General features: G+C 46.6%; 1 protein-coding gene across 10 annotated transcripts in view; it reads left to right on the top strand.

Moving 5' to 3' along the window:
* Positions 1-26571, top strand: part of ERG (ETS transcription factor ERG) — a 263074-nt gene that overhangs the window by 211369 nt on the left and 25134 nt on the right. For all 10 annotated transcript variants that reach the window (XM_058732009.1, XM_058732010.1, XM_058732014.1 and 7 more), the window contains one exon: positions 8947-9098. In XM_058732009.1, the coding sequence (XP_058587992.1) occupies positions 8947-9098 (152 nt within the window). The remainder of the gene's footprint in view (positions 1-8946; positions 9099-26571) is intronic.

Below are 26571 nucleotides of genomic sequence, written 5' to 3'. Positions count from 1 at the left end.
CAGCACAGAGCCCCGTGAGGGGCTCAAACCCACGGACTGTGAGATCATGACCTGAGCCGAAGCTGGAAGCTTCACCGACTGAGCCACCCAGGTGCCCCATCTACCCGCTTCCAGAAGAAGTACATTGATTTTCCAAATTTGATTTTGCCTTGCTGTGGACTTTTTCTAAGTTCCAAAGCCTCTGCTAACTATTCTGAAGTGAGGGTGAATCACAGATTTAATGTGGCTGGTGAGCTCAGGGCTGTCGCCTGGGGCTGCGTTCAGCGACATTCTTGGATAAATGAGGTCCATTCACACAGCACAGACGACAGTACAGGGCTGAGTCTCCGTCCTTGTCAAGCTAATGGCCACGTCTGTGCCGTTCGCTGCGGGCTCTTTCCATGATGGAGTCTACCCTGCTGTCCGTAGCCTCTGATGTGAGAAACTCAATGTCAGATGCCAAGTTTATTTTGTTTTTTTCAAAAACAAAGCCCCAGTTTTAATTTCTTGGTACATTTTTACAGGCACATTATCCCTTTTTAAAATAAGCCCCCCGGGTGGCTCAGTCGCTTAAGCGTCCTACTTCAGCTCAGGTCATGATCTCACAGTTGGTGAGTTGGAGCCCCATGTTGGGTTCACCGCCGCCAGTAGACAGTCTGCTTCGGATCCTCTGTCTTCCTCTCTCTCTGCCCCTCCCCTGCTCACGTGCTCACGCCCTCTCTCTCTCTCTCTCTTTCTCTCTCTCTCTCAAAAATAAACATTAAAAAAAAAAGAGTTATTTGGGGTGTCTGGGTGGCTCAGTCGGTTAAGCCTCCAACTTCGGCTCAGGTCATGATCTCGTAGTTCGTGAGTTCGAGCCCCACATCGGGCTCTGTGCTGACAGCTCGGAGCCTGGAGCCTGCTTGGGATTCTGTGTCTCCCTCTCTCTCTGCCCCTCCCCTGCTCACGCTCTGTTTCCCTCACTCTCAAAAAATGAATAAACATTAAAAAAAGTGGAAAAAGGAGTTCTTTAAAAAGAATAAAAAAATAAAATAGGGTGTTATGTATGGCAACAGCTAAATGAAGATTTGCCTCGGGCTGTGTTCCACTCGATCTGAAAACCTTAGACTCACTACTTTCCCGATGGTCCAACTTCTGTCCTGGTCCTCAGTTCTTAGGTCCACATTCTGGGTCAGGTTCATTCCTGCTGTGCCTCTTAGCCCGGGAACCTCTGAGCAGATTTCCTGTCACAGTCACCAGCGTTAGCCCATCCTCTCTGTAGAGCATGCAGAGACCAACCGACCCTCCCCCAGGAGGTCTGGTGGGGAGAACATTTGACATTCAACTGTAAATGGGGTTGATCAGCGTTTTCTAAAAAAAAAAAAAAAAAAAAGGGGGGGGTGCTGGCGCCTGGGTGACTCAGTAGGTTAAGCGTCCGACTTCAGCTCAGGTCATGATCTCACAGTTTGTGAGTTCGAGCCTCGTGTCGGGCTTTGTGCTGATGGCTCGGAGCCTGGAGCCTGCTTCCGATTCTGTGCCTCCCTCTCTCTCTCTGCCCCTCCCCAGCTCGCACTCGGTCTGTCTCTCTCAAAAATAAATAAACATTAAAAAAAATTTTTTTAAATTCTTTAAACAAAACTAGACTTAACCAAAATCCGTATGTATGTCCCCAGAAACACATCATCTTTGGCTTCTCCCTGGAGGCCCTGCCTTTGTGGGCACGTGGCTCAGCTCACATCTGCAAATCTCTCCATGACTGCCTTCAGGGCCACTCCCAGGATATTCTTCTGAAAATACCCAACAGGTGCCCATTCTGTTGTGTTTCACGTCCGTGAGACGGACGACTTGTGTGGGGCTACCGGGGGAGGTCCTAGAGTGTGGTGATCGAGGACTCGGACTCAGGACCCCGAGTGCCTAAGTTCAAATCCTGGCTCTTCCCCTGCTGCTTGTATCACCTGGGACACAACACACTCCCTACCCAGCCTCTGTGCTTTACCTGTAACGGGGCTCCTGTTTCCTGGTATTGGCCTCGTGGAGTTGTGTGCGTGAAGTGCGTAAGAAGCAGCTAACATGTGGCATTTACCGTGACTTTGGCACTGTGTGAGATGTGTTGCCCATATATTTACAACAACGTAAATACATGAAGAGAGCTTGAGGCCGGTCCTGGGATGAGTAAACAGTCAAATACTAGGCAGGAGATGAACTAAGTAAGGTCTGTAAATATTTGTTTGCCCACAGTGCATTGGGTGCTCTCAGGGGCAAATGTGAGTTTAAAACATAGAAACAGAAGATTTTTGGAAACTGGGATATAGACCATTCTGTCTCTCCAGGTTTTTTTGTTTTTTCAATTGTTCCCTTATCTTTTTAAAAATTAAAAAAAAAATCTTTAATGCTTATTTATTTTTGAGAGAGAGAGACAGACCGCGAGTGGGGGAGGAGCAGAGAGGGAGGGAGACACAGAACCCGAGGCAGGCTCCGTCAGCACAGAGCCTGACGCGGGACTTGAACCCCTGAACTGTGAGATCATGACCTGAGCTGAAGTTGGATGCTTAACCGACTGAGCCACCCAGACGCCCCATATTCCCTTATCTTTTTAATGTTTATTTATTTATTTTTGAGAGAGAGAGAGAGAGAGAGAGAGAGAGAGAGAGAGTTAGTTCACGAGCTAGCAGGGGAGAGGAAGAGGGAGAGGGAGAGAGAGACTCCCAAGCAGGCTTCCCACTGTCCACACAGAGCCTGACTCAGGGCTCAAACTCATGAACCGTAAGATCATGACCTCAGCAGAAATCAAGAGTCAGATGCTTAAATGACTGAGCCACCCTGAGGCACCCCTGAGGTACCCTGATTATTTGCTTATTTTTAATATTCCTGCACTGACCTCCCTGGTTGGCCAGTTCTTTCCAAAAGGGTCAAGAAACGGCAGGTATGGAGGACTCGTGAGGATGTGCCGTCTCTTGATTTCTGTAGCCGAAGCAGCAGGGACCTGAGTGCTTGGAGCACCCTGCTTTATCACCAGCCCTCCCCACCCCTACCCCGACACTGTGTGCGATGCTCTGAATCTGTTATCAGATACTGGGAAGGATGTTGCTTGCTAAGACCTGGTTCATCTTAATGTTTCTGACACCTTGAATAGTGACGGGATGCATTTCTTTCTTTGCTTTGGCCAGTAGGAAGCTCAGAGATAAATTAGTGTCCTACCTCTAGCAACCATAAATAGTAAGCCTACTCAATGTGCTGATTTTATCTCGTGATTGGTTACTTTTCTGCCCTTACCTTAAATTCACTTCCATGCCTTTGATTATTTATGTTATCATTTTGTCTCGTGTGCGTTTTTATAACTGTCTTATATCGTGTCGTCTTCTATGCCTTGGAAACCTCACATGGTTTGAGGAAGGGTAAAGGCAGAAAGTAGATTCGAAACCACCACACGCCCACATAAATATAACTCTAAAGTTGCAGAGGAGAATGATGGAACCTCTTCCCTAGAAAAACATTAGTAATGTGAACTAAACATTTGTTGGTCTAAGTAGCTTCCAGAGAGTCATGCCTGGGGGGTTGGGGATGGAGATTCTTCCAGCCCCTTGATTCTGAAACTCTGTCAGAACCCAGTTGGGTTCGGGGACATGGCTGACATCTCACCTGAATTTAAATTTAGTGCAATTTCCAATTTATTGGGTATTCTTTGCCTGCCCCTTCGATCGTCGATTTGAAATGCTAGTATGCCTTACAAAGTCAGCACTCATTGTCTCGATTCATGAGAACTTGATTCTGCAAACGCTCTTTCCGAGTGTTTAGTTCGCTGAGGCTCGACAAGCCAACTGAGTTGGGCATGTGTGTGCAGTTTTCTGAAGAAGGGCACCATGGTGCCATCTTTTCTAGGTGAAGGTAGAAGGGTCTTTCTGCGCTATTTCCATATCCCCTGGAGTGGCCACAGTTATATGCGTGTGCCATGGGGTTCTGTGAGGTTGCTCCTTTGGGAGACTAAACTCCCAAAGCCGTGTGGCCCCAAGAGGGCACTGGGGGAGTTGGGAAGCGATATGGTGCCCCAGCTTTCGTCAGGTGCCTTAGCGAAATTCTTGTTTCTGCACCAGCCTTCCCCTCCCGGGGCGACCTCAGCCCAAGGTGGGATTTCTTCTGCTGTGACAGAGGGGAGCAGCTGTCCTCCCAGCTCCCGATCCCTCTCTCTGATGCCACATTCTCTATGGGATTGTCAAAACCAGTGTTTTTCGGGTTACACACTGAACCCAGACCCGAGAATGTGGCTAAGACCCAGTCATTTCCAATTTATTTTATTTCAATGTGGTAAACACCTGACATGAGTCTATACCCCTTTTTTCTTTGTTCGGTTTTTTTGAAGTATTTATTCTATTTATTTTCGAGAAAGAGTGTGAACAGGGAAGGGGCAGAGAGAGCGGAAGAGAGAGGATCCGAAGAGGGCTCTGTGCCATCCCCCAGTGATCTATACCTTTTTAACAGAGTTTGAGGTACACGTTACTGTTGACCAAAGGCTAGAATATTGGAGAGCAGGTCTCGAGAGCTTTTCCGTCCTGCTTGACTGAAACTTTATGCTTATTGGTTGGTAACCCCCCATCTCCCCGCCTGCCCGAGCTCCTGGAAACCACTGTCCCACTATTCAGTTCTCTGAATGTGACTTACCTCACGTGAAGCGGAAACCGGCTTTTGTTCGTCGGTGACCGATCTGTGTCACTCAGCATAACGTGCTCAAGGCCCAGCCGTTGTCATGCGTTATAGGATTCCTTTCTTTGACAGGAGGATGAGTACACCGTTGCACGTACCACAGTTTCTTCATCCACCGGGCCATCCGTGGACGTTCGTTTCCACACCTTGACCATCGGGAATATTAGCTGTAAGGAACAGAGGAGTGCTAATATCGCTTTGAGATTTGGATTTCCATTCTTTTGGATGAATAGGCAAAGATGAGATCCCTGGATCATACGATTGTCTTTTAAAAAAGACTTTCAGGGACCTCCCCACGGCATTCCATTACAGCTGTACCATTGGGCATCCTCACCAAGAGTATGCAAAAGTTCCGATTTCTCTGCGTCCTCGCCAACATTTGTCATCTTTTGGTTTTTGCAGTAGCCCTCCTGATAGGCGCGAGGTGATGGCTCGTTGTGATTTGGGTTTGCGTAATAACTTCCGTATGCCCTGAAAAGCGTCATTGAGAGAAATGTCTTGAAGGATGCCTTACTTGCAATGAAGAAATTCATGCCCCAAACAATAAGACCAGAGCATTTCGTATTTCATATTTCATGTAAATGATGACCCATTTAGCAAGCATCTAATGAATTGCCTTAGAATCTTCACAGAAACTGCTAGGAAACACGTATGTAAATACTAAGAAGACAGCATTTAAAGGGATGCCCTTTGCTATGTGCATTTCAAAAGCGATACATCGAACACCCAAACCCTTATCATGGTAGGTAGCGTAGAGATCACATGATCCTCTGTTCTTGGCAGGGCTTGCTGCCGGGGGAGTACCAAACTGTTTCTGGAAGTTTCTCTTTGATGACTTACAAGCCTCGGAGTGGACGATGTTGAAGCTTACGGCAAGTGCCGTAAGCCGGGAGGCAGATTCCGCAGAGTGTGGGTCTTTTCTTCTCACACCTGCGCTAAGAACTGAAAATGTATTTACCGTGAGACTTTTAAAAATACACTTTCCAGTTCTCTGAATCAGCTTGAGATTTTTTTTTTTTTAAACAAAGCAGTGTCTGAATAATAGATGTATCCTCTGAAAAAAAATGTTCTTCTCCTGGAATTGCCTCCATTTCTTACTTAGGTTTTTTTTTTCTTTTATATGTGTCCTTCGTTGGGTCCCACACACGCCGTGCCCGGGATTGAACCTGCCCTGGGGCTACAGTGATGCCCTAGAATAGGAATTGTGCAAATATTGCAACACATGGCTTAAACCAGAGTAACACGTGGTCAGGGAGTTGTCAACGCCTTTCTGAAGTTCAGGTTTATTCCACCTTGTAGGGACAGCATCTTCCCTTGACTTGGTGGGGGCATTCTGCACAGGGGCAGGGAGTTAGGCAGCCCAGCTTCAAGTCTTAGTTTTGACCTCTCCTGGCTCTGCGACCTGAGCAGGCCCTTCTCCTTTGTGTACTTGGCTTACGCCTCTGAAAAATGGATGTGATGTATGCACCTGCCTCCCCAGGCTATCGTGAGGACTGTTAATGGTTAGGCTCTCAGGACAGGGCCCACACTTCCGTGTGCTCCTCTCGGTCTGTTAAAATTCCCAAGAGAATACACCAGGGGAAATGCCTGGCAAGTGAGAACAGAACAGCCGGGGCTCTTGTGGCCACTGTGTATTGATAACCTGCTTGGAGTCCAGCATTGTCAGTGGCCTGGGGGGTGACCCTCTCCCCTCTCTGGGGGCCAGAGTTCCCTTAGAGCTTTTTTTTACAGAAACTATTGGAAATGATCAAAAACCTGGTTCCATTCTATCTTCCCCTGAAGCTAAAACAAAATACAATGGAAAAAAGATGATTTTTTTTTCAACTGTCTTGAAGGCACAGCTTTTGAAAATAGGGTCTGAGGGCTGTTTTGTTTTTGTTTTGCTTCTGTTTTTTGTTTTTGCTTTGCTTTTGTTTTGTTTCTTGTTTTTGTTTTTTGGGGTTTGGTTTTCAATGGAAGGTGAATGGGAAAGCTTACCTGTCCTGCTGGAGAAGAGAGAACTTACGGTGTCTGGTATACAGCAGGCACTCAATAAAAATGGTCTAGATGGATGAGTGAATGGGTGAACTTGCAGTGCTCATCCCAGACTTTATAGTTGTTGCCAGAGTTATGCTCATCTGCTGAACAGCATCTAAAGCTTGTTCCTTGAAGAACCAAATCTTTTAGACTCTGTCCCCTAGTCCCTAGTAACTTCTCTCCTTGAGGAAAATACACCAAAACACACACCTTCTCCTCAACTGCTGGAATTTTCCAGAGGGATAGGAAACTAAGTGTCAAGTGAAGACATTCCATGTTGTGATATTAGGATGGGTCTTTTAGAGATAAGTGTCTGCAGCCAGGAAAAGTAGCATCAGGAGGAAATAATGCATGTGTAGGCAGTGATGGAAATCTAGAGAGTGTGCACCATGGGAACTCAGACTGTTATTGTTTATAAATTTCCTTCGTGTTAGTACAGCTGTGGGGATGCTGTGAAACATGGCCATGTATTTCCAGGCCTGTGGTGGGGCCTTAGTCCTGTGACCCTGACCATGATCTTTATCTGTAGATGTACCTACGCCTTCCTCGCTGTCAGCCCTGAGCTCTCTCCATCAGCACCAGGTCTGTGTGTATTTTCAGTGATCTAGGATGCTGAATGAGCTCTTTTCCCTCTTTTCCAGGGCACTCTTTCCCTTGGTCTGCCCTTCCTGTCCACACCCCTGCCAAGCCTTTGGCTCCCGAATGACCTTCTCCATCCCACTCCGGGCCTGTCCCACCCAGAGAGTGCCCTTCTGGCTCAGAGGGTTTTGATGTTCTCAAGCTTGAAGGTCAAGGCCATGCCAGGCCCATGGTTCCATGATTCCACAAGTTGGATGCAGAGCTTCAACTAGTGAGGTGTGGAGGAGACGAAGAAAAGTTCATTGGAGTGGAGCCCACAACCTCAACACCTTAGACACTGGGAAGGAATCCAACATGCAGTGGAGTTTTGGAGATTCCCAAGAGTAGGAAAATCCTGTGTGGGGTAGAGCTTGAGAGGCAATTTCTGGAAACCCACCTTAGAAGATATAACCCAACTATCAAGGCCCCTCATCTACAGTGGTCTCGAAGTTAATGACCTGTGGGCTAACCTTCTAAAAGGCATTGACATATTTTTCTGTTTCCTGGTTGCATTGGATTTTCCTTTTGGGGGGTTCCCTGTTAGATATGATTTCATCATATATTAATGGTCCCTTTCTTCTTTTTCCAGAAAGAAGGCAGGGTTTGTCTTTATCCAAATGGCTGCCGCTGCCTTCCTAATGGTAGTGGCCCTGTGAGTGGTCGTCAGAGGGCCAGCGGCTGACTCCTGTCTGCATCCGTCCTCATGGCTGGTTTCACACCCCATCCCAGCCCCTAGGGGCAGCTGAGTCCACTCTCCGGCCACCTCCCAGGCTGCCAGGTCTGCCCCCGTCCCTGCCCCGCCTGCCAGTGTCTCGGCTAGGGACAGTGTGAGCGTCCAAAGCTCCATATCTCATGATTGGCTATAGGGAGTTGAAACTGAACAGACGGATTTCATTCTGAGGTTTTGAAGGTGAATGTCGTTGGAGGATAAACCCAGCTGTCCGAGCTGGGGTCACCTCTGTGCATACGGTACATGGCCTGTTTACAGTCACGGAGACAGGACCGTGGTGGTTCACTGTTCCTTGCAAGTGTTTCCAAACAGCTGTCACCAGTGGAGTTTTGACATGACAGTTTCAGAAGGCTCTGGCTTAAGAAACAGAAGCCAGCTGGCAACTTGCTTCCCTCCAGGCCACCCCGGGCTTCAGCCGAGGGTGGGCAGTGCACTAGTCCCCTCGGGCTGGCATAGCTAAATGCCGCAGACTGGGGGGCTTACGTGACACAAATTTATTAATTTATTTCCCACAGTTCTGGGGGCTGGAAGTCCAAGGTCAAGGTGCCGGCGAGGCCAGGGTCTGGGCTGTGGACGGCCACCTTCTCAGTGTATCCTCAGTGGCAGAGACAGAGAGGGAGAGTCCCCGGGTCCCTTCTGCTTCTTGTAAGGGACTGATCCCATCATGGGGGCCTCGCCGTTGTGACCTCATGTGATCACCTGCCGAAGGCCCCACTTCTGAATACCGTTCCATTTGTCAGGGCTTCAGGAAAGGAGTTTTGGGGGGACAGGGCCATTCAGCCCTGAGCAGACACCGTATTTGCCCGTTGACTCTCCTCCCTTCTCCGTCCGCCTCTCTCCACCGCACCCTTGCTCCGTTCTCTCTGTGTATCACAGGCAGGCCGGGTGGCAGCAATAATGGAAGAATGTATCTTCTTCTCCTTCAGAAACTCCCCGGATGAATGCAGCATGGCAAAAGGCGGGAAGATGGCGGGCGCCCCAGACACCGTCGGCATGAATTATGGCAGCTACATGGAGGAGAAGCACATTCCGCCCCCAAACATGACCACGAACGAGCGCAGAGTGATCGTCCCAGCAGGTCAGATGCTCCTAGGGTGCCGTCGAGCTTGGCCTGCCTGCCTCTGGCATCCAGCACCCTCCATGGCCTGGGGGAGTGACTGTAAACGCAGGCCAGCAGGAGTCTGTCCACCTGTGGTGGAATGTCCACTGAGCGTGCGTGTGCGTGTCTGTGCGTGTGTGTGTGTGTGTGTGTGCACGCGTGAGAGACAAAGAGAGGATGGAAACCTACGAAAAATGACCTTTCAGGGGAAGAAGTGCCCTTTCTCTGAGATTATTTGGTGGTAAATATTCTTTTTTTAAAAAAAAAAAAGTTTATTTTTGAGAAAGAGATTGAGAGAGCACACGTGGGGGAGAGGCAGAGAGAGACGGAGAGAGAGAATCCCAAGCAGGCTCTGCGTTGTCAACGCAAAGCCCAGCGCAGGGCTCGATCGCACAAACCGTGAGGTTGTGACCTGAGGGGAAGGAAACCAAGAGTCGGCCGCTTAACTGACCGAGCCACCCAGGCGCCCCTCTTAAATATCCTTGTTTTTGCATGAAGTGCTACATTTTCATCCTACGTGGTATGCTTTTGAAAAAGACTTCTCAGCTGGCAAAATACAAAGCTGGGAAGCATCACGGTTCATGCTCAAAGTCGAAAATTCCAGCTCTCCCTGGCCTGTCGTCCCGATTCTGAGAACCAGAATGACTCTGCCACAGAAGTAATTCTTAACTCAAACCAAAGCAATAGCCCTGAACTTGAGGAAAATGCCACGAACTCACTTGTTTAGCAAAAAACTGAAGGTGATGGGAAAGATGACTCTTCAGAGGAAACGAGCTGCAGAAACCCAAAACTACCACAGACACCGTCACTGCTTTGTGGGTCCTTAACAGGTGTCAGGGTTTTGGGTAAGCAGTGTGAAAGCACCATCTCGTGATATCTTGGGAAATAGGAATTTTTTTTTTTAATTTTTTAATGTTTATTTTTGATAGAGAGACAGAGAGAGAGAGAGACAGCATGAGGGGGGAGGAACAGAGAGGGAGACCCAGAACCCAAAGCGGGCTCCAGGCTCTGAGCTGTCAGCACAGAGCCCGTCTCAGGGCTCGAACTCACGGACTGAGAGATCCTGAGCTGAGCTGAAGTCAGACCCTTAACCGACTGAGTCACCCAGGCGCCCCTTGGAAAATAGGAATCCTTATATCACAATTTCCCTGATGAGGAAAATGGAGCTCCCAGGGGTCAACTGACTTCTCCCGGGGACTACTGTTAACAGGAGGCCAAGTGCGCGTTCAGACGGGCCTGCCTGCCCTGGTTCTCTTCCGTTAGCTGCTGGGTTAAAATCTCGGCTCCTAACACGGCCCCTGTGGGCTCCCCTCTGTCACTCCTTGCAGCCATCTGGTCACCCTGTGGCTTGGCCTCAGGGGCTTGGAATCAGGGTCACTTCAGCCTGAAACCCTTGGTTCCAGGTAGTTCTGTCCTTCACGAGCGCTCGGTGCAAATGTCTCCTCGGAGAGGCCTTTCCTGAAGGCCCCGCCGAAAGCCATTCCCCATTCCACCTGCTGACCTCAACCCCCTCCGCCCTCTTTGTCTCCCGGCTGTCACTCCACTGTCCATTCACGTGAGCGTTTGCTGAGTGGCTTCCTCCCTCAGTACAACGCAAGCCCCCCCGAAAGGCCCAACCTCCATGGCCAAGTACAGGGCTGGACTGAGGTAGGTTCTCCATGAACACCAAGCGAAGGGAGAATGCACGAAAGGCTGCCAGTGCACGAGCGAGGTCCGCGCAGACTGGACTCCGCCTTGCTCCAGGGGTCACTGACCTTCACCTCCGTGAAGCGGGGTGGCCGCAGGCTCAGATCCGCTCAGGGTGTGCGTCTCATCCCACTGCCCCTTCTCCTGCACGCGGCCACTTTCACGGACCTCTGACACCTTCCAAATAGAGCGCAAAGCACGCAGTACTTGGCAGAATGTCTGGCTTGGGTCCGTGGCCCGGGCTGCTCCCCGGGGTGGTCGCTGGGCAGTGGCTTTCAGCAAGACTGCTTGATGCCTTGATACGAAAGGCATCATCCTTTGGGGCCACCTCGGAGGCATGTTGTGAGACCTTTATAGGAGACAGCAGACATGAAGTCTCATGTGTGCCCCATGACGGGGACAAAACAGGTTTTGATGTTGACTGAAAGGCAGTTGGCTTTTGTACGGAAGCTCCCCGCTTTTGGTTTGACCATAGCCCCCGAGCTGCTGACCCAAAACTCGGGACTCGATCCCGGGCCGTCGCACAAAGGCAGTTCCTGCGGAGGGGGAACCATAACGGAAATGCAGATGGTCTGAGGCACGCGTCCTGGACGTGGGGTACCTAAAAAAGGCTGGAGAGCAGGGGAGTTCCTGGGGAGGAGCAGGGGGCAGGGACGCCGTTGCCTCGGACGCTGTCTGGACGTGAACAGGACGAGGTACAGACCCGAAGAGCGCCCACCCACACAACCCCTCTCAGCCTTAGCCTTGTTTCTTCAGAGTGTCGTTTCTTCAAGTCAGGCGAAACGAAGTTTTTGTTAGTTCTCTAAGACCAGAGAATCCATCTGAGGGCAGGCCTGTATTGAAGATTCTTGTCTTGGCTCCTGAGAGCCTCACCGGCCCAGGAGGTAACGCGTGATGTGCTCACACTGTATACGGATGGGGTCATGTTTCTGTCGTGCTATCAATGTGCTTCGATGTTGTCAATATCATTGCCAATGAGGGACAGACTGGACGCTTCCTACCTTGAGTAAAATGTTCAGAGATCAGGAGAGCTGTTTATACGGGGAAGAGGCAAAGGACCGATTCAATGAAGTCAGAGCCGCCCCCCCCCCCCCCCCACAGTTCCCGGTTTATAGTAGGGTGCTCATTAGATGTCAGCTGGCTGGGTGGACTGATGGTCGTGCAGATTGGCTCATACTGACATTTTTGTGCAAAGATTGGTTTCATCCCCTGAAGAAAGGCCTCTTCCAGCTCTTCCCTCCTTCAGTTGCTTCATACCAAATGCAGGCAGTTATTCGGTTGATAGTGTTTGTAAGAGAGCTGTGGCTGATTTTGCAAGCCGTCAGCCTTTCAGTTATTGGTCAAGCTTCAAGTAGGTGTGGTCATACACAGGCACACAGATGAACACACGCGCCCACACCCACTCACGCCCGCCCACACGGCCGCATTGCACCGTCCAGAGAATTCCCCAATGTGGCCGTGAGATTGCAGGACCCGGGGACGGCCCTGTCCAGCTGCGGTGTCTGCAGCTCAGCCCTGGCTCCGGGACCCGGGCACCTCGTTCAGGCACATCTTGGGCCTCGAATGCTCTGCCCACGGAGAGAGTTTTCCAAACCTGGCTCCACCTGGCATGTGTGTCTCCCTCTAGCTAAACACACGGACTGACGCTCATCCGTGCAAGTCATAAAGATTGCTGAAAAAAATACTTATTTCTAAGCATCTGCTTTTATTTTATTTTATTTTTAATTTTTATTTATTTATTTTGAGAGAGCGAGAGAAAGAGAGGGAGAGAGAGAATCCCAAGCAGGCTCCGTGCTGTCAGCGCAGAGCCCGAGGCGGGGCTCCGTTTAATGAGACGTGAGATCATGACCTGAGCCAAAAATGAAGAGTCGGGGTGCTCAATGGACTGAGCCACCCAGGCGCCCTGAAGCGTCTGCCTTTAAAATGCAAACTTTTAACCTTTGCACAGTTGCAAAAGGCGGGTGGCATTCAGCTCCAAGGTGTCACCAGGCGTCAGTGAGAAGGGGAAGGCCTCAATCGGTACATGGTTAAGCGTTCATGGGATAAAAAGGAAAACGATGGCCCGGCTGTTCATTCTGAGTCAAGAGAAAAATGTATTCCTCGGTTTGTCGTAGGGGAGGAACAGGGAAGTCATGAGAACAACCCTCAGTGAGACCACGAGACATTCTGGAAAGCCTTGGCTCATGCCTCTTGTCCTGGAAAAATTGTTGATGCGTGCTTCTCCCTCGCAAAGTACACGGTTCGACAATAAATCACATTTATACGTTTCTATCTATCTATCATCTATCTATCTATCTATCTACCTGTCTGTCTGTCTGTCTGTCTATTTGGTGTGCATGTCCGTAGGTGTAAGTCTCCATCTCGTGGGGTTGGGCTGTTCCTTACACGGTGGCAGCTCACAGTGTCATTCCGTGAACTCCGTCTTACGAGGAGGTTCGTAAGCGAACCTACACGGGCGGCCTGGTGAGACGGCACGTTGTTGGTTGGCTCAGGTGGATTTGGACACCGACTGGAGAAAGTTTCTCCGGGTACAGTCAGAACCACTTGCATCAGGATTACCCGGGAGACTTGTGATCCGAAAATGCACATTTCCGAGTTTCCTGAACCTGGGTGTGGGAAGGGTTGAGGAGGCCACATGGTTGGCACGCTTTTTGGGTGACTTGCATGCAGAACATTGTTTGAGAAGCTCTAATCTAAATAGAAGACACTGAATAAGTTTTACCTGAACACAGGTACCTGTTTTTACCTGTTTTTAATAAAGGCGTGGGTGGCCGGGAAGAAGTAACCAATAGTTTCACAATGATGTTCCCAACAATTTTGCAAAATGAAGAGTCACCCGTTCGGGGGGAAGGAATTTTGTCTTCCTAAAGCTTCTTCTCCCTTAGGGTGTATTTTGGGGACCTGTCATGGGTGGGGCACTAACGTAACATTGTGTGTCAAACATACTCAAATAAAAATAATAAAATAAAATAAGATAAAATGAAATAAAAAATGAAATAAAGTAAAATAAAATAAAATAAAATAAAATAATAAAATCTGCAAATACCACGCATCACTTCATCCATAGGAAAACCCGGGACCGTTAAGGGCACGAAATGCTGCGTGGGAGAAGAGGAAGCCTGAGATTCATTCTGACAAACTGAATCATAGTATGAGGCTTGTAGGCATTTGGCTGCATTGCTAACAACAGCCAAGACACCTGGGGTACGATGCAGGAATCTAACTTCCAGGTGTTTCCACGTCTGCCTCCCCAATTCTGCAAACACAGATCACTGTTCAGAAACAAATGGGTCCCCACTGCACCACTGGAGTGCACTTTTCTTTTTATTTCTGAGACAGAGAGAGACAGAGCATGAGCAGGGGAGGGGCAGAGAGAGAGGGAGACACAGAATCCGAAGCAGGCTCCAGGCTCTGAGCGGTCAGCACAGAGCCCGACGCGGGGCTCGAACTCACGGACCGTGAGATCACGACCTGAGCCAAAGTCGGACGCTCAACCGACTGAGCCACCCAGGCGCCCCATGGAGCTGGTATTCTAAAGAGCCTGGGCTTCATGATGCCTCACTGAGCACCTGCCATCAGGGACGCTGTCCCTCTGTGTGCCAGGTGTCCCTCTGGCAGCCACTGTAACTTTTGAGGTATTCACAGCGTACTTGGTGATGTGCTAACCAGCAGGGCTAACAAAGAGGAAGGCACAGTCTTCGTCCACTGTTCTTAAAAGTTGCAAAATGCTGACCAAAATGCAACGGGACCGCTGGTTTTAGCAGCTTACATCATTTTGAAAGATTTTTTTTTCCCTTTTCTGTTTTTATTCCCTAACATGAGTGCTGAAGCACTGGGCTTTTCAAACATTTCTACTTTTATTTTCTAAATAGCCACCCGGGGCACAAACACTCATGGTGATCAGAAGTCTCGGAAATCAAGAATTGCCACATTCGCTTCATCACTCCATTGACTGATTGCTTGCTTGCTTGATTGATTGATTGATTCATTCATTCATTCATTCATTCACGGAGCGCTTACTGTGTTTCAGTCACATGAATACAAGCTCTTACATGATTCAAGACCCCTTTATTCTTGCCCCCCAAACACCCATGGCTGGAATTACTGGTATTGTGTCTTCCTCACACCCTCTGTGCTGGGTCCCTTCTCCTCAATTCATCAAGTATTCACTGAGCACTTATAACTCATGTACCCGTCACAGAGGAAGTGACCAAAGCCTGTCAGAAGTAGATAAGACCCATCCACAATGAAGTATGTAGTTCCTGACAGGAGAGTGTGGGATTCAGAGCTCAGATGACTGATTCAGGCAAATGTCACAAACATCTGAGGAATGAGATGGTTGGTCAAGAGGAGCTTCCTTTGTACCTTTCGTGGTACGATTCCTAAATTTTTTTGCAGCCTCCGTCATTTTTCTCTGCCACATCCTGTCCCCCCCCCACCCCGTCACTCTGCTCTCATGCTGCCATTGCTACAACCCAGTGTCTTCGCCCATGCTGTTCCCTCCGATGGAATGCCCTTCTTCCTTTCTCTGCTAACAGATCCTTCTGCAAGGCAAATCCACTCTGTCTAGGAAACCAGCCTTGATCTTTTGGCAACTTCATGGCTTTTTTTTTTTTTTTTACATCTTACCAATTCTTTTATTACCATGCTTTATTTTGTTTTGCACTGTATACCAGGATACACCTCATACTTACTTCGATATGCATATATTCATTCAATCCCATGAAGGATTTGAGATGCCTTGTGAACTCAACTAGCGATAGACCCGTGAACCAAACCACTGATCAAAAAGAAATTAGGAGTCAGTACTGAGGCAATTAAAACTATTGATGGAAAACCAAAGTCACGTGAAAGAATGAGGCAGCCATTTTGACCACATTTGACCGCAGGCTTGGCCAAGATATTGTAGCCGTGCTTCCAGTATGGCTTTGAGCTTCCTGGCAGCCAAAATAAAAAGTCATGTGGGAACATAATCCTTGTTTCTACAGAGAAGTTTCACAAGGAAGGCATTGTTTTTCTCAATTCTGCATCCCACACGCAGGATCCCCGGACTTGACACTCAGGGTCCACTGAGGCTATAGAGGGGACCATGGGACTATCTTTCTGATATAATTGCAGCATTGCGTTTCACCAGCCCGTTTTCTTGTGACATCCTTTATGAACAGAATCAATTACATGAGAGAACGGCTCCATGCAAAGAACATGCGCCCAGCGGGGGTCTTTGCTGGTCTGGCTTATGGTAAAGTCAAGATTTTGAGTTGTTAGAGTGACGGAGGGCTCACATGGCTGTCACGTGATTCCTCCCACATATGACATCTCCAAGCTGGGCTTGGAAAGCAAACGAATACCAAGTGATAGAAGACTGTACTCACTGACCAAGTGCAGAGGGTAAACCTATTATGCTTTCGTCTTCTTAGAGGTCATAATTTCTGAGCCTGTCTATCCTATTAGATTGTGAGTTGGTGAATATGTCTTTCGAATTCTTCATCACCAGACAAAGCAGCGAGCTCGGGGCCTGTGTGCAGGGGTCAGTTAATGTGCATTTATTGAGTTCATGGTCATCCAGATTTAGTTAGCAGGAATCACAGGATCACAGGAGTTGGCAGTCCAAGACTCTTGATCTTAGTTGAACTTTGTATTAGGGTTCTTCAGAGAAACAGAACCAATCTCTCTCTCTCTCTCTCTCTCTCTCTCTCTCTCTGTCTCTCTCTCTCCTTCTCTCTCTCTCCGTCTCCTTCTCTCCCTCACCACTTTTTTATCCTTATGAGGAATTAGCCCATGTGATTATGGAGGCTGAGAAGTCCCAGAGTCCACAATCTGTTGTCTGCAAACTGGGACCCCAGGAGAGCCAATGGTGTAGATTTTTGTCTGAGTCTTAAAGCATGAAAGCCAGAGACCTGAAGGCCCGAGATCAATGCCCCAGCTCAAAAGTCAGGCAAAGGGAGCAAATCCTCTCTTCCTTCCTCCACCTTTTTGTTCCATTTGGGTCCTTATGGGTTAGTTGGTGTCACCCACCCCCACAGGGGAGGGCAGGCTACGAGTTTACTCAGTCTTCTAATTCAAATGCTGATTTCTTTTGGAAACACCCTTACAGACACACCCAGAAATAATGTTTAACCAAATGTCTGGACGTCTCGTGATTCAGTCAGGTTGGCACATAAAACCATCATAAACATCTCCCTTTAAACATGGGAACTTGGAGCTAGAAGCAAAGCAACTCTCTCAGGAACACTTGCGTAGGTGGGTAAGACCAGAGCCGCTACCCAGGCCAGTGCTCACGTATACCTACAGAAGTTGTTGGTAAGACCTCAAGCCTTCATTTTACTTCGTCATGCCACGAACCACTCCCACGGATCGCTCCCGCTGTGTCTACCTTATGGAGCGTGTTTCTATAAGCTTCTACTTAAATTGCTTCTGTGCAACCAAGTCAAGCAAGCAGACGACCAAACCAGTTAAACCTTAACTCCTAAAGTCCAAGTTAATTATCGTCCTAAACTATGAGCTGGGTAGTGATTGCGGAAACTGCCCTTGGGTTATATGTGTGACCGAAATCATAAATACAGAAATGGTGACGGCTCCTGTGTATCGAGTGCACACTGTTGTCAGGCACCGGGCTGTCCACTTTGTCCGTAAGGTATTATCTCATTTAAGCCTCACAAGGCACCCTATGGTGTAGGCAGTATTTGTTGTTCTCACGTTACAGATAAAGAAACTAAAGCTGGGGAAGCCAAGATCATTGCTCAGCGTGTCTCAGCCAATAATTTGGAGAGCCAGGATTCTCATCCAGTTCTGTCTGATCCCAGAGGCTGAGTTCTCCTTCCCATGCCACTATCAAAATTATCCAGGGAAGAACACAAAGCCATGCCATGGTAGGATGTGTTGGTTAAGTTGTTGCAGAAATTCTAAAATGGGCTTTTCAAAGGGGACTAAGTAAAGAAGGAAAGACTGGAGATGTTCACAATAGTCTACTGTGTTGCTCAGCATGTAACCTGTCTGACTCCACAATGGCATTGAAAATGGCTTAGATTTGGGGCGCCTGGGTGGCTCAGTCAGTTGAGCGTCCGACTTCAGCTCAGGTCATGGTCTTGTGGTTTGTGGGTTCGAGCCTGGGGCGGGCTCTGTGCTGACAGCTCGGAGCCTGGAGCCTGCTTCGGAATCTGTGTCTCCCCTTCTCTCTGCCCCTCCCATGCTCATGCTCTGTCTCTCTCTGTTTCTCAATAACAAATAAAAAATTTAGAAAAAAAATAAAATGGCTTAAACCTAGCGTGAGTGGCTGGCTAGACGTATAATGAATTAGAAAAAAATTTTAAGATAGATGATTTTGGTTTGGTTTATTCTGTGTTTAAGTGACCCGTGGGACACCAGTGAGGCAGTATGGGGGTAGAGCTTAGGGTAGAGAGTCATCTATCGGGGGTTACCACACCTGTGTTCTAATCTCTGCCATTTTGTAGCTCTGAGATCTGGAAAGTCACTTAATCTTGGCTTTCCTTGGCCTGCAGGTACACCCAAATACAGATGATAGTGATGCTTACTAAATATATATACATATATATATATATATATATATATGTGTGTGTGTGTATGTATATATATGCCATATATATGATGCTGTATGGATTAAATGAGACAGCACATGTGAAGTGCATACACAGTGCCTAGGATACAGTAGGCCTCAAAAAATTACAGCTTTCCTTTTCATAGTTGGCTCAGGCATTTGGGAGAAGTTTCTAGACCCGAGATAGATCTGCAGATATAAGCATGTGGTGTCGTTTGAATTGTGCCCCCACAGAAAAGCTATGTTAAAGCCCTAACTCCCAGGGCCTTAGGACATTACCTTATTTGGAAGTAGAGTATTTTTAGATTGAATCAAGTCAAGATGAGGTCATGAGGGTGGGTCTAATAAAATGACTTACGTCCTTATTAAAAGGGGAAATTTGGACCCAGACGCACAAAGGAGAGATGATGTGAAGGCACATAGGGAGAAGCCCTGTGAAAATGGAGGCAGAGATTGGAGTGGTACAGCTGTCAGTCGGGGAATCGCACGCATGGCTGACTGACCACCACCAAAAGCCAGAAGAGACAGGGGAAGGATTCTACCCAGAGCCCAGAGGAAGCCGGCCCTACTGACACCTTGATCTCAGACTGCTAGCCTCCACAGCTCTAAGATAATACATTTCTGTTGTTTTAAGCCACTTAGTTTATGGTTCTCTGTTACAGCAACGCTTGGTAACTAATATGCGTGCATGTTGTAGTTAGAACATGGGAGGGGTGCCTGGGTGGCTCAGTCGGTTAAGCGTGTGACTTTGCCTCAGGTCATGATCTCCTGGTTCGTGAGTTCGAGCCCTACATCGGGCTCTGTGTTGACAGCTCAGAGCCTGGAACCTGCTTCGGATTCTCTGTCTCCCTCTCTCTCTGCCCCGCCCCTGCTCACGCTCTGCTTCGTTCTCAAAAATAAATATTTAAAAAAAAAAAAAAAGAGGAACATGGGAGTAGATAGGAAGTCCAGGGGAGTGCCCATAGGGAGTGAGAACCAGAGACAAAACTCTGGGGACACCAACATCTAAAAGATGGGCAAAGAAAGAAAACCCAAGCAGGAAGAAACTTTTAAGTGGAATAGGTCATTGTGTTTCTAAAACATGATGAGCATAAGCTGTGTAATCATGGAATGACCAAGGAGAGGCAACAAGGGAAGAAATGAAGTAAAACAAAATCCCAAAAACTAGATAAACCATGATAAACCACTCCAGAAGAGTTGAGAATGACTCCACGCAGTGAAATATTTTGGTGCGTCAGAATGCCAAAGATATGTTTAGAGGCCAGCAAAACTGATTTAATCATGTGTTTTTGAATAAAAGACATAATGAAATTATGTCTTCTCAAGCAGGCTAAGGATAGGCACATTTTCTTACAGTGTTTGAATTGTAGGGTGTTACATGATTAATATGTACAATCAATTTTTTGACAATTGGTTACGTAAAACATGAATGGAATAGATCATAGCATGAGCTAGGGTGATGGGTGCATTGGAAATGGAAACGTTTAAAGTAAGTCGGTAAAAAATAGGCCGAGAGGACTGGTGGTCTTGGTAAAATATTGAGCTTAAGAGGAGCTAAAGATGTTCCTCTGGCCCAGCACCTGGAAATGCAGATTGGAGTCAGATACCCTTTGATACGCATAGCTGAACTGGGAAGAAAGTGCGTGAGTTCCTGAGGGACTAAAAACAAAGAGGGAGCTGAGAACAGAGTACTCCACCCTCCCGTTGTCACCAGCTTGTCACAAGTGGCATGGGTGGGGGTGGGATACCAATGTCTACACCACAGAGATTTGGGTTTTAAAGGGCCAGAAGATGAGGTCTTGGGCTGCACAAAGCAGAGAGTTGGATCCCTTCTCTCCCTATGCACACACACACCGAACTGTGTTTTCCAGCAACCCCAGGCTGAGGAATTAAGCAATGAAAAGTGGTCATGGACTAATGATAACCTCAGACACCTGGCGGAAGTACCTGTGAACTCTTCCTGGACAGACATGTCTTCAGTCCAAACTTTACAGAATTCCTGCAGAAGAACATACGTCGAAGATGACTCTGTAACTCCAAATTACAAAAAGAGGAAGAAACAATCTACCTAGACCGATACTCAGCAGAGACCACGGACCCTTAAGGACGTTAGATAATTGAAGTATGGGATTGAGAATATAAAGTAAGTAGATTTTAAAGTGGTTAAATACACAAAAGAAGGAACCCAAAAGAGAGGAGCAAGATGTTATGGAAAAGAACAGATGATTTTGAAGAAGCAGGAAGACTCCTAGAAACACAAAAAAAGGATTCGAAGGTATCAGAAACTCAGTAGAAGGGTTAAACAGCTGATCTGAAAAAGCCAAAGAGTGAATTAACGAAAGCAGACTTGCAGTTGTTTTCAGAGCCCATCACAGTGATGAAGAGAGGGGACATAGGAGAGAAGGTCAAGGGCAGGGAAGGGGCTCATGAGAATGTGCTGTGCAGATCTAATAGACATTCCAGAAAGGAGGGAATAAAAAGAACAGAAGATATGAAATATTTGAAGAGATAAAAGTAGCTATCTTCTGGGCTCTTCACTTTTTCTTTTTTTCTGCCATAAACTCGCTTAGTAGTTTGGTGAAGCCAACGGGTCCTTTAAAATCATGACTTTAAAATAAGCTTAAGAGGAATATGTTGAAAACTACATTAAGAGTGCATTCTGATTCATTATGTAAATTGAGGGGGGAAATAAAGATACTTTCAAAGGGTCAGAGTATGTTGCTAACTGACCCTCACTTCAGGAAATAATGAAAGATTTAATAAACAAAGAAAATGGATCCTGGATGAAAGAGTGAGATAAGAAGAAAATGGGAACAATGAAATTGGTTAATATAAGAATAGATCTAAAGAGAAATGGCTGTAAAATGATAACAGCCTTCTAAGTAGGCAGTACAACAACAGGGTAGAATGAAAACATTGGACGACATCATCATATAAGATTAAGGATGGATGATGAGAGTTCGAGACTTCTAAATTCCTTGCTTTCTTTGGGAAAAGGATATATTTGGTGATTAAATTTTGATTTTGTTTAAAGATTCACAAGAAATAAAACTAGAATGTTAAGCAGCCAAACCAAAAGAGAAAGGATGATAGCCAATTTGACAATAAATTATATTTAAAAAATTAAAATAAAAAATAAATAAAAAATACTCCAAAGTCAGTTAAGTGCTCTTTATAAAAACATCTAACACAAAGAAAGAGTGACAGCAAACAGATTGAACAAAATGTACTAGTCAAATTCTAAGCAAAACACACATGACAAAAGTGGAAATAGAAAGCAGAAAGCATTATTGGAGATAATTGAGGGTTAATACATAATCAAAAAAGGTTACATTTATGAAAACCATATAACAGTGATGAACTTGTATGTACATAATAACATAGGCTCCAAATACATAAAGAACTGTAAGGAGAAAAAGATCCACTTTTGGTGAGAGATTTTAATTTGCCTTTTGCAGCAGTTGATCGATCAATGACATAAAAATTAGGTATATGTTACCAATTTTGACCCAATGGTTATTTATAGAAACCTACATGTAACAATTAGAGAATATACATTCTTTGTAAACTCTCCAGGGATATTTGTAGGAATTGACCATACACTATAGGCCACCAAAAAAGAACAACTGGAATAAAAGAATAAAAGGAAATTGGTGTCATATAGATCTCATTCGCTGGCTAATTCACTAATTTAAAACAAAAAATTAGAAATCAATAGCTATCAAAACGGTGACTGAACCTCATCTATGAATTAGGAAATTAAAAGGTTCAGAAACAGCCTCGGGTGTAGGCTTTTTGTGTTCAAATTTCAACCTGTGATACAGTGAAGCCCGAAGGGAGGCCAGTTCTATTGAGCCTGCTTTGTAAATGTAAAGCCTCCCCCTACAAGGAGACAAAATGTTAAGTCTTATTTTTGCAGGCTTCTGAGTGTCTCGGACAGCAGACTGGCAGACTTGCCCAGGGCTGGGTTTTATAAACAAAGATTTCATAGGGTTGTGATATGGCTTGGAGATACATTTTATGGTTTTGGTCCTTTATTTATTTATTTATTTAATCTGAAAGCCAACATCTTACGCTGGTATTGTTCAAGAAAAATGTCACTCGGGGCTTATATTTTCACCAGTTTGACTCTTGCTTAACCTTACTTTTATTCATTCCTCTGGCAGGGGGTGGGGGGGTCTGAAACAGGATGTTTGCCTGCATGAGGTATTCTGTTTCACAAACTGATTTAAATATCTACTTAATATTTTCCTGGCAGCCGTGGAACTCTACTAGGTCAGAAAACAGTTTCAGGGAAATGTAAAAATAAGTTCAGCCCTCCACCCACGCACTGCTCGCCACTCCCCCCGCCCCCAGCAGTAATTTAAAGGGTGCAACTCCTGACCTCCCTTGGACTATGGGGGCTTACCATTTTGATGTCCGTGAGATGTGGGCTGGTGACACAGATGTTTTCAAAACAATTGGACTGGAGGCTGAAAACCAAACAACTTATCTTCAGTGGTTCATAATTCATCTGACAGAAAGCACCTCCAAAAGCTTCTCAAAATAAAGCGATAAATCAGACCTCTGCGTTTAAAGGAAGAGGCTGCTCCTGCGATAATAGATTGTTTATTTCATCTCCGCAGAGTTTACGATGCGAAATCCAGCGTGTGGATGCATTCTTTGTCCGCAGTATGTTACTATTGGCAGAGTGCTTTCACATTCATTATCTCCTTTACTTTTCTATTCCCCTGACATTTCACTTAATTACCCACAGAAGAAGGAAATGATTTCCAGAGAGGTTAACGTTTACATCTAGTAGATGGTTGAATCGGAACCCCCCAAGAGCCTTTTATTTGACCACCAAGTTTGGGGTACTCGATGTGATTATGATTCGATGCCTCAGACGTTTTCAGTGGCTCGGAAATTCCTGGACCATCAAGTCCAGCCTTCTTAGCAAGACGTTTAAGGCTCTCTTTGATCGGACCCTCCATCCTCCTCCATTTGTGTGCGCCCTCTGAAACCCTCCGCTGTAGCCACCCCTGGTTTCTCTCTTCTCTCTCAACACCTCTGGTGTTTCATGCCTCTGCAGCTATGAAGCCAGGCTTATGCTGCTCCCCTAAACTAAAGGGCTTCTCTGCTCTGTCACCTTAATTCTGTCAAATCCTTTTCATTAACCCAGGCTCAAGCCAAGCCCTTCTGGTGAAAAGTTTATGTTTTTCCTTGGCGTCTCTTTCTCCTGGCCGCCTCTGAATCCATAATCGTGTGTAGCAAATGCTCAGTAACTCTTACGTGAGTTTACTTAATCTTAGTCCTTGTCCTATGGGAGTCATGCCTTAGGTCCTTGGATTCTGCGTGTTGTTTTATGGAAGAGGAAAAGCAGGCTCCATCATGAGGTTAGACGATGGGTTCTGAGCCTGGCTGCTCTCTGGAGGTGGAAGGTGTGAGATGGCACACCTAAACACGGACAAAGGCGATACCTTGGCTGGGGTTCATTCTCTGGCCCCCTCCCCTTTCTCCTTCACATGCATAGTGGGGAATCGGAGAAGGAGGTAAGGTCTCTTGAATCTCGTGGGACCTCGTGAGCCTCCTTCAGTGACGGCAGGGTGGGACAGAAGAAGAAAACTTTGCTGACGTACCATGAACCATGGAGGATACCCAAGAGACACTACTGGGCTCTCTATGGAGTCGAAGGGTGAGCTGGGACCCAACACATTGACTTGAACTCTCCAAAACGTGACCTACTGCTGTAACATCCATGCTGGGCCGGGGTAGCTGGGGTGGGTGGGGCTCACTGGGGCGCTGTCATTGGTGCAGGGTGTGGGCTTGCAGTCTTGACGTCACCTCCCTACCCAGAGGATCGTGACAAGGGCTTACCCTTGACAAGAGCATTGAGGACAGATGGCCAAAGCAGGTGGTGAGTGTAGGTAAGGGGACAAGAAGGGGCTGGTCCTGCAGGCAGTAGGTGGTGTTTGGGCACAGGCATGGGGCGTGTGTGGCTGTAGGAAGACAGAATGGGGAATGGTTGAGAATAACACCTATGAAGACATCGGGACCCAGCGAACTAAGTGTCCTGTGCTTCGTGTTGAGGAGGTTGGCCTTGTCCCTTGAAAAGGGTTCTCTGTTTTGACACCTCCAGAGTAGGTCTGGAATAATGGCGCCCCAAGGATAGGTCAGAAAGGAACATCCTCATTTATTCTATCAGATGACCATATTTGGTTTTTCACGTTCTTCGCTTATAAACGTATAGGACAGGGACGTGGAGATCCATTCTCAAAAAGATACAGGAGTAACGCAACTTTGGATATCTTTATTCTTTTCAAATGAAAAAGATACCCATTAATCAACTGTAGAAGAAAGTGAGATTAAAATCTTACACCGTTGAAAGTTTTATAAAAACACCTTAACAAATATGCATATATGTAAATCCTTTGTAAGATCTTGTTTTGATTTTGAAACAGAGCAGAAAACGTTTTTATAAGCACCTTTTTAACCTAAGTACTACATGTTTATTGGAGAATTAAGAGAAAATGCAGTTTGGTGAGAGAGAAAAAAAATCTAAAAATCCCCATCACTTGTTCTCCAGAGATGGCAGTTGACATCCTTCTGCATGGCTCTCCCAAATTCTTTCCATGGATATATTTACATTTCTTCACAAAGTATAATTGTGCTTCAATCATGTTTTCAGACTTTTCGATTTAATTCACTTTGAGCACGTTTTCATATCGATATATTCTGCGGTATCATTTTAGTTTTCAAGCATCACAGAAACATCCCTAAATGTACTGCAACTTAACTCGTTTTCTTTCGGTCGGACATTTAGGGTGTTTCCAATGTTATGCTATTATAAACAACACTACAAAGAACATCCTTGAAAATAAATCATTGCGCACATCCTCTATTATTTCCTTATGATAAATTTCTAGAAGTGGAATTTTTTAGTTCAGAGACGATGCACACAGTTTTTTAAGGACATCTCAGACGTATCGCCGAATTGTTCATTGCAAAGGCGGTAGCAATTTATAGTCACGTCAGCGGTAGAAGAAAACAGCCGTTTCACCAACCAAAAGTGAGAACGTTGGAAATAAGAACAATACAGGTCAAAGAATTGGTCTCTGGGGTCTCGCCCATGAGTCCCTGAAAGGAAAGTTGAATAAGCTGGGCTTAGCGAGGGAAACCAATTAACAGGACACCAAGGGACCACAGAGAAACGAGACTTCTCTTTTTTGGCTGTCTTCCTAAGGTGTCATTTCACTATTTTAACATGAACCCAGGGACTTGCAGGAAGATACTTATATATCATTTTTTAAATATCTGGTTATACCATTAAGAGAAGAAAATGCATTCCCAGAATGAACTGATTTCTAGGAAGTAGCTACTCCCCCCCCCCCACCACCACCAAAATAGTCCTTCTGGGTTGTTAAAAGGAGAACATAACAAAATAAAAACACAAAGGGTGGGACAGCAGACGGCAGGACCTTCCGTGTGAGTGTCTGCGACTGTCCTCTGCACAGAACCGAGGGGGATGAGGGCTTGAGTTGCGGATCATTAAATACGATCCAGCTCTGCATAACGAGGAATTATGACAGGGCCATGAGGAAAAAAAAAAAGAAGAAGGAAGGAAGACCTTCTCTAAAAGCAGTCTGGGGTTTTGACCATTTTTATCCCTGAAGGTAAAACCCTGACCCGGTGGCGACGAGCCATCTGAACTTTCCTGGTGGACAAAGTTACCCTTCTGTGTACACACTCAGTTTTCGCAGATGACCGAAGCGTTCCTGTGTGTTTGGGTTACAGAGGAAGGTACACACCTTCCTGTCATTTCAGGTTTTGTAGATGATGCTCTCGTTGACACAGAGCTCTCCTTGGTTTTCAGATTCTGTGCGCTGATTGCTGGTTGAGAGCGTGAGTGTTACAAAACTGGTTGAGATCCGGTAGCAGCCAGAAAAACTGAGCATGTGCATGCCCCACGACCCAGCAATTCCACATCTAGGTGCCCCCTTCAGGCCGGTCCTTCCCACGCTTCACCTGCACGCGGATCATCTCGAGAACTGGTGGAAATGTAGGTGGGGAGGGGCGCCCGAGACTCTGCTCCACACTTGGAGCAGCGAGGCCCCTGGGGGTGATGGTCTGAACCTCGGCTGCACTTAAGAATTACCTGGGGAGCTTTTAACAGTTCCGATGCCCAGGCTGCCCTCCAGCAGGATGAAGTTAGAATCTCCGTGGGCGAGAGAC

This window comes from Neofelis nebulosa, chromosome 5 (assembly GCF_028018385.1).
Source record: "Neofelis nebulosa isolate mNeoNeb1 chromosome 5, mNeoNeb1.pri, whole genome shotgun sequence".
Classification (NCBI taxonomy): domain Eukaryota; kingdom Metazoa; phylum Chordata; class Mammalia; order Carnivora; family Felidae; genus Neofelis; species Neofelis nebulosa.
Note: the sequence above shows the minus strand (reverse complement) of the source record. Positions and strands in the feature narration are given on the sequence as shown.